This window comes from Gavia stellata, chromosome 4, assembly GCF_030936135.1.
Source record: "Gavia stellata isolate bGavSte3 chromosome 4, bGavSte3.hap2, whole genome shotgun sequence".
In the NCBI taxonomy this organism is placed as follows: Eukaryota; Metazoa; Chordata; class Aves; order Gaviiformes; family Gaviidae; genus Gavia; species Gavia stellata.
In genome coordinates this window covers 76,886,780-76,898,736 of record NC_082597.1, presented here as the reverse complement: position 1 = coordinate 76,898,736, position 11,957 = coordinate 76,886,780, and the positions used below count along the sequence as shown (strand labels likewise).

The 11,957-nt window shown below is 43.5% G+C and overlaps 1 protein-coding gene across 1 annotated transcript in view; it reads left to right on the top strand.

Moving 5' to 3' along the window:
* Positions 1-667: 667 nt before the first annotated feature.
* TTLL12 (tubulin tyrosine ligase like 12) overlaps positions 668-11,957 on the top strand; it is a 29,733-nt gene continuing 18,443 nt past the window's right edge. Inside the window, exons 1-4 of the mRNA XM_059816749.1 lie at positions 668-787; positions 7,359-7,534; positions 9,574-9,772; positions 11,582-11,741. Coding sequence (XP_059672732.1) covers positions 668-787; positions 7,359-7,534; positions 9,574-9,772; positions 11,582-11,741 — 655 coding nt within the window. The remainder of the gene's footprint in view (positions 788-7,358; positions 7,535-9,573; positions 9,773-11,581; positions 11,742-11,957) is intronic.

The window sequence follows — 11,957 nt, the reverse complement described above, 5'->3', positions numbered from 1 at the left end:
GGGAAGCCACCTCCCTCCTCCAGGCACTTGCAAAGAACACACCTCCCTCTTACGCTGACAGATACCAAAGAGAGGCCTAGCGTTAAAATTCACTTGTCACAGTTAAAAAAAAAATGCTTTAATTTAAAAAATGATTGTTTGGCATCACGTGCGGCGCCAGTTTTTCCTCTGGACACACAACTCAAAAAGAGCATTTCCCGTGGCTGTGGCCGGCAGTTAGCCCGGCTGGTGCCTCACACCCCACCTGTAACCCACTTCAGAGGCTACGGCTGGGGCCTTCCCAAAAACACCTTCATCGGGAAACTCCGGGGAACTCAAAAACCTTGTGGCCAGCACCGCGCCACAAACGCTGTGATTTTATTAAAGCTTAAGGGCAGGAGAAGAACAAAGCAGAAGCGCAGCCCACACCTGCTCAGCAGAGTAAAGCCCCCTCAGAGTCCTTTCCCTCAGGGGTGACGGGAAACCGCCCGCGCCCTCCCTGTGCTGAGCCACCGCCCAACGGTCGCGCCCAACGACTGCAACCGCCCTTCCGCGCGGCGAAGCCCCGCCCCTGGCAACGCCCCGCCACGCGCGCGCAGTTCCCTCCCTCTCAGGGGCCGCCCCGGCCCGGCATGCTCTGGTCTGCGCCGGGGCGGGCAGCGGCAGCGGGTAGCGGAGGTGCCCGGCCATGTCGGGAGGCAGTGAGGAGGATCTGGCGGCCTTCGTGGCCCTGCACGGGGCCGCGCTCCGCGCGTCGAGGGTCCCGGCGCGCTACTGGGAGAGCCTGTGCCGCAAGCTGCGTGGCGAGGTGGGTGGCCGTGGGCAGTTGCCTGGGGGAACGGCACTGAGGGAAGCCCCTTCGGCGGGAAACACCGCGCGGTGTTTCCCGCCGAAGGGGCTTCCCTCAGTGAGGAGGCAGTGGCGAGGCGTGGGGTCCCCTCTCGTCCCTTCCCCAGCTGGGTGTGAAGCAACTGCACCCCCTCCGCGATGGTGAGGGGAGCGTGGGGGCAGGCTCTCCTTTACGTGAGCCGTGGTGGGGAGCGGGTCCCCCTTTCCCAGCCGGGGTGGAGAAGAGAGCCAAGAGGTTCCTCTGCCGGGGAGGGTGGGAGAAGCTTCGTGCCGGTTGTGTTACCGAGGCTGCAGCTTGGGACTGTAAAAGAGATTAGATGTATTGTGCATATATGATTTCGTCTTATTGTTGTCAGTATAAAGCCTGAAAGCGTTTGGGGATCATGGTAACTGGAGATCCAATATTGGAGAGGGGTCATGAGTATGTCCTAAAGCCTTCAGCCCTTTTTGCCAAAGAGGGATTTAGAAAAGCAACAGTAGTAGTACTAAAGTCAGGACGTTGTCATATGTTACTGCATTATGGTTTGGGTTGGCTTTTACCTGATTTTTTTTTTTCTGTCTTTTTCCCCATTCTCTTCACTTCCACACTGGTCTGCCCTGTTCTCAGTCATTTATCACTGTGCAGAGCTAACGCAGTCAGCTCGTCTTGCATATGCACAAGTTACCTGTCTCAGGCTGTTTTCTGGGAGTGTTTTCGGCCAGTTGATTTGTTCATTTATTCCTGATCGAAGTAAAAGCTGTTCAGCTCTTTCAGAGAACAGGGATGGTGGTAGAAGAACGTTCTGGCAATGGTTAAAATATAACAATGCAAGAACCGCTTTGTAGAGCGTCTCACAGTGGTGGGGCTGTGTGACTTTAGCAGGCCAAATTTTGGAGCAAGTTGTAAGCCTTTGTAAAATCGCCACTCATAGATGCAAAGACATAAATTTGGGGACATTGCCCTTTGTGAGCCTTTTTGAGTTCCCCTGTTGTAGCCCTGCCCAGGCAGCATACAGACCATCTCTTTGCAGGAGCTAGGTATATTTCAGCTGAAGCTGACACCTGGAGTCTCTGGACCTGGCGGTAAACTAAAGGGAGTGTAGGTGCATAGGCACACTCCAGGCTGGAGAATCCCTTTTTACCCATGTTTGTAGCAACCACCTGCTTGCTCCCTGGAGCTTTGTGATGAGAAAGGGAAGAGAAACGAAGTTCAGAAAAGCAGTCATTTTGGACAAAGAACTTGTAAAGACACAAGTTGCATTTAGAAATGTTTTTCTAAACACACATATGCAACCAGCCTCAGTGGTGAGGAAAGCTGTCTTGGATTCGTTGAAGTAAAGGAACAAGGAACTGAGGTAGGAAAGAGACACAACCCGAAACTAGTTTTCTGGAGACTTGAGAGTGCTCCAGGGAGTCTGGAGGAGTCTACCTGCAGAAGGAAATAAGAATGAGGAGAGCTTTCAGTCCTGGGGAGAGAAAGAGATCTGCTGGGAACCTCAAGGTATGGGGAGAAGAGGGAACTAAATTTCGAATTACTTGAACGCTTCTTTTCACCATCCCAACTTTAAAGTTGGGACAGGAGGGAAGCATAGCAAGTCATCATATCATCTGAGTGTATATAGCACGTACAAACAGGAAGGGTCTGAATGTGTTCTGCTGCTTTCTAACTGTTGTGTGTCTGGTACTGCTAATAACAGGAATACGCGTGTATTACAGAGAAAATAAATCTACTTTAACTCAAGCATATGCCCAGTCACAAACTTCCTGTTGTATAACAGCTCTCTCAACAACCATACGTGCAGGTGACTTGGAGCAGGGAATATCTACTGCTCTGCTTAAATAGGAAGGTATGAGAAGGGATGTACTGGAACAGGATGAAATAGAAGGCAGTATAAAGCTGGTAAGGAAACCCGAAGTTGCAAGCTGTTGTATTGCCGTATGCCAGTATTATGAAGCTGGAGGTAGCTGGCAAACCTTGGAATGGTGCTGTGACATAACACAGGCTTAATATTTGTGTCCTGTGGCTGAAATCCGTGCATGTTACCAATTTGGGGGGGGGGGGGTTGTGTGTGAGATGTAGAAGGTGAGACAATAGAGCGAGAGGAGACCCATGGTCCTGATCTTTTTACAGAGGCTAGGATGTCGAAAGGCAGGATGAAGAAAGCATACGCCCTAAGGTGGCAGGCTGCTCCTTCTGTTTCGTTTTGCTTGCAGTGGTGGCTGAGCGTGCTTTTCTGTACTAGTGTTCCAGTGTGTGGGGAGAGAGATATTTAATGATTTCAGTGTGCTTCGGAAGATAAATTAGGCTGCTGATGGCGCTTGTATCTACTCTTGCAGCTTCTGGGTTTTATCCAGAAGAAGCGCAAAAGGATGTGGAGAAGACTGGGATGTCCAGGGAAAATTACTGTAAGGAGTGCTGTGACTGGGATGAGAGCTCTTAAGGAGGTAGAAACAGAGCTACAGTACCTTACTTAGAACTGGATCATATGGAGTGGCTGGAGGAGCAGCAGTAAAGAGAGCAAAGGAGGTGAAAGGAAAGGGTGAAAATGTTTTGGGAGTCTAAGTAATAAAGAATAACTGGAGGGGGGGAATCTGCGCAACATGGAGCATAGGATGAGTTTCCTTGTGTCATGTGTGAAGGTGGGAGGAATTTTTCATTTGTCCTAACCTGTTACAAAGATTAAAACTTTCTAGCATTGAACTTGGAAAATCTGCACCCATAATACAGATAAAAATCTGTCTTACATCAGTAACTCTAGAACCCAGCCCATGCAGCTGTTTTCCAACACACACATGTGCTTCAACATACAGAGTGAATGCACCCTCCCTCTTACCTGTATGTTAAAGCCTGCAAGAGAAGTGGAGAGGGTTTTTTGCCATTTACCTTGAGATCTGCTGGAGCAGGTTTCCTTCTGAGAGCATTATGTAACCATGAATTAAATTGGATTGCTTGTTCAAAACATGGTATATCTGCTAGATCAAGAAAGCTGCTTTTATTTATTTATTTTGCATTTAGCATTCAGTGTCTGTTGGGAAGCAAACTTTTCTGTGTTTCTGGCAGAAACTTGAAAAATAAAACATATGCATGTGTAATAATTTACTATAAACCCTAAAATTCTATTTCCAATACAGTGGTTGTTTCTTATGTTACTGGAGAAACCGTGTGTAGTCTGGTTATAAGGCTGGGAAATACAATGCCTACATCTAATTTTCTTCACAATCTTTTTTTTTCTGTTCCAGCCATATGCTAACTTACGTGGTAGGCTTCTGTGTGTTGCACCAAGATTTTTGTGGCCCTGATATGTCGCTGGCAAAGGACTGCTTAGAGTTTCATCCTGGATAGAAATGGAGGCTTTTAATTAATTACTAGGAGGAATGCAGCATGATCAATACTACTAGAGTTTATTTTGCAGAGCAGGGAGGGCAGGCTGTTGCTCAGAGGCTACCTGTGGCCTTCAAAGCAGTTTGCGTTAGGCCTAAAAGGAATTTGCTGAAGGTGTCTGTGCGTGGTAATTGTCATAACATGTGTCTGCTTTGTTATCACATTCTCTGGTTCATTAGCTTTGTTAGGTTGGAACTGCACCTGAATATGAAGAGGGAATGATTTTGCCCAAGCATGTTTTGCTTGCAAAGAGTTGTGCCACCAAAATATGTTGCTACCCCTTTGCTGTCTTCTAGAGGTTGTTACTTACTCTGGCGGAGTACTTCATGCGAGTTCTCTCCATTCTGCTTCAAGCAAAAGGTTATACTTTTCAAATTGGTGGCGTGATCTTATCCAGCTGTTTTTGCCTTAGTAGCTTAAGATTCCTTTAATGGAGCTGCTGCATTAGTAGGTTCACAGTGTGACAGACTCTCTCAAAGGGAGGAAGGAAGAGAGGAGGACAGCAGTGTCATCCACCCCCTCAACAGGCTGTGTGTCCACACTGCCAACCAGGCACTTCTGCCAAACCGGTCAGTTTGCTACTGAACTGTTTGCATTATCAATTATGAATTTGAAAAAAACAACAAAAACCTCACAAAAAGCCACTGATTCAGGTCATCTTGAGCTGCTGTTCGGAGAAGTGTGAATTGCATCAGATGCGGAATACACCTAATTCACTTTTTCAAGGTTATAAATTCTCAAGGAGAATTTTTTTTTTTGCATAATTCTGCTGAAAAGGTATTAAAAGTTGAAGCAGTTGCAGTTAGCAAAAACTCTCATGCAACTGATGCTTTGTTGGACAGAGAAGTCAAAACTTTGGCTTAGAGGATTTGGAGTCCCTTCATTTTTAAGTCTTGAGCTGATATTTAATAAAATATAAAGCCAACACCTTGTCTTAGTTGAGGAAGGACTTGGTATTAACATTCGTCACAGGTGTTTGGTGAATGGGTGGAGCCTGTGGCGAGTGAAGGCTAATCTCCGAGTCAGCAGCTGGCTCACCTCGTATCCCTGCTCTTACAAACTCCTTCAGACAAAATGTCAAGTGTAGAAAGCATACATAGTGCCATACAGTAGCAGGTGTCAAGTGGACTCCAGTGAATCACACTTGCGGTTTTAATTTTCTAATGACTGCCAGTCACTTAGCTGCTGTTTCTTCTGCTAGCTAATTACCTTGATGAGGACAGCTCTTGATCCAGCAGCAGGAGCAGCGAAGCGTCACTTCAAGGAGGAGTGGAACTTGTGTGCCCTGGTGCACTTTTTTGCTGCCTATCATGGGACGGGATTAGCACTTGTGCGGTGAGCCCAATCAGGGAGCCGATCCAGCCGGGAGCTAACCTGACGAAAATAAATTGTGAGGACAATGGACAGCCGCACAAGGAAGAACTCTTCCTTTTGCTGGGACCTGCCTGTGGTTACCTCAGCTTAGAATGCTCGGTTGGCTGTACAATTCGTAGTCGGAGACTTAAAGAAATGTTGGTGGCTACTGTTGTAACAGCAAGAGATCATGATATTGCTTACTATTGAGTAATGTTGTCCTCTTCTAGCAAAACTGGAAAACTAGGAATAAATTAGATTTGCTAGCTGCTTTGATGCCTGCTGAAGCGGATGATATTAAGTCAGTTGCTAATTTAAAAAAAAAAAAAGGTGTATTTTTAATGTCCAGTGAGGTTGTTGACAAAGTAGTTTTCTTTATCTTAAGAAAAATGTATACCTGGAGTTAGCCAACGCATTGTTGGCATCTTCTTTTTCTTTCCCCCAGCCCAAAGGAAAATGCCATCCCCTGATCCTCAGAAAGGAATTTCAGGTACTTCTCCACTTGGATCTGGTCTATGATATCATGCTATGGCTTAAGATCTGAAGTAGGTGTTGTTTCCCCACAGTCTTCCTCCCTTGCTAGCTGTCTTTGGGCAGCTATCTGCTTTGTCTAGGTGACCTTGCTTTACAGGTGTGGAGTTGATTTCTTCCCCTCCTTGTTGGGGCTTAGCAGAAATAATTATCCTGAAGGAACACTCACTTGAACAAGTGAGTGAAAAGCTTCTCACTGGCTCTGGAATTTTACAGCTAACAAGTTGTCAATGTCTAGAAGTAATGACTTCTAATAATGTGGTGTCAGAGGCTAGGTGTACCTGGGCTTGACATGTTAAACCAGTAACTCTAGAGGTCACGCTTCTAGCTCTTTCTCCCTCCCTGCTACTTTCTAGTGAAATTAGATTGAGACAAATGATTTGTCTGCTCCTGGCTGGTTCATTGTGAGTGACTTAACAAAATAACTCCCTCTGAAAGGATTTGAAAAGTCTTTGGAGACTTTACACATTTTTTTTTAAAAGCACATATTCACGCTGAAATTATGAAAGTTGTCAGCAGAGTTGTGGTTCTGCAAAAGATATGCAAGGCCACCATTTGGCAAGATTTTGGCAGAAGGGAAACTTGTGTAGGGACCTACTTAATTTATGTAGGATCTAGAATGCAAACAAATCCCTTTCAGCACATCAGTAGAGGTAAGTGTATAGACCTTAACTTGCAGCAGTATAAGGAATCTTCTAACTCATCTGGAGGTCAGTGAGCATGGGCAGTTCCTTGTATAGGGAAAGAAGAGTGGGCAGTTGGGGGAATTTGGGGGGGGGGGGTGTTGAATTTTGAGATATATTTTTTTAGCTGTTTCAGAATACGAGTGGTAAAAGCTCTTTTTCTTCAAGGGCCTTAATGTACTTTAGTATGGTGGTGGAGCCTGGGTAATACCTGGTTTTGCAGGTCTTAAACTGTTGATTTTAGCAAAGTTGAGAAAAGATATTGTTTTCAGCTTCTAGAATTCTTTATGAGGAGTTGAATTAATAGATGATCATCAGTAGACCCAACAAAGTAGACCCATCATCAGTAGACCCAACAAAGCTTCCTGCCAATATTAACTAAAGAAACTTCACAAACAGCTCTATTAAAATGTGAAAGAATAAATAGTGTTGTGAATGTGAAAGAATAAATAGTGTTGTTCATTTATCTGTTAAGTTAAAAATGCCAATTTTTATTGGATTGCAGGCCAAAATTGTCTACAAGCGCCTTTCAGTGTTGCATTATGCATATCAGGGTACTGCCTCAGCCAACTGCTTGCTATTTTGTGCACTTTCGATCTCAGGTATTTGATGCTGGTGACTACTTTGGTATAATGCAAGTAGAAGAGGTGGATGAGGAGGAAGAAGGTGATGAAGAAATGGAAGAAGAATTAAAAAAGAAACCAAATCCTGGAAATGAACCTTGTTTCAAAGTTATCGTAACAAATGAGAATGGGCTTCAAGCCTCCAATCCCAATAGGTGAGCAGTTATTTCAGAACTAGTGTTCAGTCTTTGAGTCGTCTTAAACCCTAAAATGACAGTTTGCTTTAAAACTTGTTTGATCCTATTCAGAAATCTTCTTTTCTTACTGTAAGACTTAGTTGCCTGTTTGAGGAAAGGTGCATGCTATGAGGCACATCTTGCAAAGGGTACTAGGAGTGCAAGTACTTAACGTTGTTCTTTTTTTAAATCGTGCAGGAAGATGCTTAGAAATTAGTTTTAGTAAACTGAGGGAGAAAATAGGGAAAAGAGAACCTTGAAATTAATTCTGCAGAAGGAAAACAAAAACTTTGTATCTGCAAGACTGTGTGCCCTTGGGGAAAAAAAAAACAAACTGAAGAAGTAATTGTGACCTTCACAAATCTCAAGCTAAGGAGGTACTAAGCAGCTTCGAAGTAATGATCCATGGAGTACTAAATTTCCTCCACTTGGCTAAAATATAATTCAAGAGTGTGATCATGGGATTACATGCTGTGCATGCATATATAATTGAATACATCAAGTTACTGTTACCTTTCTTCAGAATCAGCTTATCTGTTGTGAATATGATACTAGTATGCAGCTATAAAACTAGAAAAAAGTTGCATAAGAAGCAACTTAATGGTACAACACAGCTTTCTGTGTTTTTATTGATTTCAAACATAGAACAGGCTATTTGTCATATATTAATAAATGGCGGCGAGATTAAGGCAACTCTCCTGGAGGTCTAAACACGATTCTGCTCAGTTCTATAAACTTCTTTTGCCAGAGCTTTCGTACTTTTTAGGTCTTAGATTTTTAGACTTGGTATGTTTACCTAAATTAAGCCTTGATGAGTAAAACCAACATAGAGCATAGGTACCTGCCTTTACATGCCTGCTTTAACCTAAGTCATTGCATTTCTAAATCTGAGAACACACTTAAACAATAAAGTTCAAAACAGCTTCTGTGATAATCTTGGGATTCCTCACAGCATTCAGATGTGTGGGAATGTAGGAGCAGAACACCAGCACTCCTGTTTGCTAACAGATTTCTGAAGAGCTTGATCTGGGCATTCCTTGGAGTCTTTAATTTTAAAATTAAATTAGGTTTCTTCTGTATGTGGAATCTGAGATACAATAATTGTTCACGAATACTTGCTCTACATGATAGCTGACATGTTTTTAACTTTCTGAAATATGGGTGGTGGGGTAGTTTTGGGGGGGGTGGTTGGGGTTTTTTTGTTTGTTTTGTTGCGGTTTTTTAGTAAGTAGGATTCAGATTCTTCTCTGACTTGGTTCAGTGAGAGGATATAACCAAAATGTGGAGAACCCTTCTGTTTGAATAACTGTGTTTTTTGTAAAAATCATGTAGCCTAAACAAGGCTTAAACTTGTCAAGGGAAGCTGTCCCAGTTGTGTGTGATTTTGTTTCAGGTTAGCTTGGTAATTCTTTTAAAACAATGCCTTTTTTTAAAAGACCTGAGGGGGTGAGGGGAGAGGGAAACACCCCAAAAAACCCAAAGAGAAACTATCAAAGAAACTTAAAACTTAATCCTTTTTTTAGTAGCAAATGATACAGGCTTTTGATAATCAGATCTCTCCACCTAGTTTTACAGGTGACAGTATATGTCACAGAGCTCACGGCTAACAAGATCCTTGAATACTTTTGCAAAATAATGCATTGTTTTCCTTCTTCAGGCAAGAATATCAGCTTGATGCAGTGGAGTTAATAATGATCAAAAGGGAGGAAACTCATGTGTTCCCGGCCTTTAAAGGGAACTGGGCTTACAAACTGAGTGCCCTGTTCTGTGTTTGCTCCTCATTTTCATGGAAATACTAATGCACAGTAAGCTTTGTAGAACAAAAACAGAATGTAAGTTACTGCTGGGAAGTTGTTCCTAACCTGCAATGTCAAGTGTGTACTCTGAGCATGACTTTGGGAGAGTAGAAGACTTAGTTATCAAACCATCTACAAGGAAATGTAGCTCTTATTCACAGAACATTTGGCTATATGTGTGTAAAAGTATACCGTTGTAATGTTACCAAAATTCTCGTTAAGCATTTTCCTCATCGACCACGCCTGGACGTACCGTATTGAACATGCCCGCCAGCAGCTGCTTCACGTACCTGGTTTACTGCACAGAATGGCAAATCTCATGGGAATCGACTTTCACGGAGAGATCCCAGATGAGGGCAGTATTGAGCAAGTGTTGCAGGAAATGTGGAAATACAATCAGACTTACCAGGTTTCTCAAGGGGTAAGTCTCTAAAGCCTAATTAGGACGCTAAAAAGTTCTGAGCAATCCTGAGTGAAGACCTTGCAATACATGGCTATTAACAAAGATATATTTTCAGTACAAAAAAGGTCCTTTACAGGCATTTCAGAATAAACTTCTACTTGGAAGGACAGCAATGCCATGCAGGGCTAAAATGCTCAGTGGCTTGCTACCAGCTTTCTGATGAGAACTTTGAGGGGGGTTTTATAGAGAGGGGAAGAGTGTGCTGCAAAAGAAGGGGGAGATCTGCTTGTATGTTATGAGGATTTTTTTTTCTACTCAAACTTTCTCACAGTGAAGGAAAGAATCTGTCAGGAATCAACTGCCTCACATAAAAGTGTGTGTCTCAGCTATGCTCGCAGTTTGCCTCACCTGTATAGAGTGCTTTACATATCAGGGTTATATCTACACTGTCAAATAACTTAGCTTCCTGGTTTGTATTTGGCAACTGATTGTCTATACTGTGTAAATGTTAGCTCACCCTCAGATGAGAACCACCTATCTTCAAGATGGAGCCTCAATGTTTCTGGGCATAAGTTACTCCAAGGGCTGCTACTTTTAGGTAGCGTGGATAAGACCACACCAGGTTTGGTCCCTTTGCCCTACATAGTCCTTCAGCACTGTACCAGCAGGTCTTGAGCCTTCAAACACCCTCAAGTTGCATACATGCCATTTCTGAGAGAATACAACCCTCAGGGTTCAGCTAAAAACTCTTTTAGGGTCTGCAATGTACCTCCTAGGCTGTTGTGGGTATTTTGGATTAAACAGGAGAAAGGCAAATTCTTTGGCCAAGCCCTATGCAAAATGGGCAAGGCTAACCCTGAGCAGTGTGAGCATGACCAGCCTGCACCTCTTAACTCTTGAGGGGCTTGAGGTTGTTCCCTGGAGTGGACGCCTTTATCAATTAAGGTATCAGTTTAGCTCACAGTAGTATCAGGCCTGAAAAATCCCTGAGAAAGGGATTAGTTGTAAGTGCTTTTTTTTTTTTTAAATAAAAGGGAGATGTGAACAGTATCTCTCATCTTTCTACCCTATGTCTTTGTTTCCCATCTTGTTGTCATGAATGGCTTGTGAGTCAGGTGCAAATATCTGTGTTACCACTTGAAAAGTGCTTTCCTGGAAGACAATTAATTCAACTTGTAGCTGAATTTGTGGTCTTTTCCCCTTTCTGACACTGGGCTGCTTGAATATCTTAAGTCTTAATCTCTGTGCCTCCACTTCCTCTACAGTAGTGCTACCAAGCAATTAAAGCTTCTTCTTTCATTCAGAATTTTATCACTACAAGTGTTGCAAGAAGGGATGGTTTGATGATGCAACCTCAACACTCTTACAGCCAACTGTTGTTGCAGGGGGCAGTTCTGCTCTCATTCACTCTTAAGCTGTAAACTTCCAACTCATCTTTGTAGTGCACTGGTTCTGATAGAAACTGCAGGAAAACTAACCCTACCAAAAAAACCCAAACAGCCTTCTGCTGGTTTAGCTCCCTGAACTGGCTAGTTTAGTAGAGCGGAAGCGGATCTGGTAAGCAACAGCAGTAGCATGAGAAAGAGGATGAGACGCTGAGGTTGAGATGGGAACAGGCTGTTCCCAGATGTGGCTGGATGCTAGGCTGGCTTAACCTGAGAGTTGCAGGGATGGGAGTGTTACTCTGTACCTAGTACCTGCTCACAATCTTGGCTAGAGTAGGAAACAGAGAAATGGTGTTAGGGGGTGCTGCCAGTGCCTTCTGTCTTGCAGTGCCTTTCTAGCAATTGGTATGTGCAGGATGTCTCACTTTCTTTAATCATACAGACTGCAGAGGAGAAGGTTCCTGTCTGGTACATTATGGATGAATTTGGATCACGGATTCAGCATTCAGATCAGCCTAGTTTTGCAACAGCACCTCTGTTTTATATGCCGCAACAAATTGCTTACACTGTTCTCTGGCCTTTGAGGGACCTTGAAACTGGTGGTAAGTGTGCGTCTGTGGAGTATTTATTTTTTTATGCATGCAATAGAAGATGGGCCATATTCTTACAAATCATTGAGCACTTCCCAGTAGAACAAATATTTCGAGACCAAAATAACTGCATATTTGTAGTGCTATCAATTTTAAGTTCTCTGCCTGGTATTTCCATAATTCATGTGAGAGAGAGGTCTTTACCAGTCAAAAAATGTTGCTAATGTT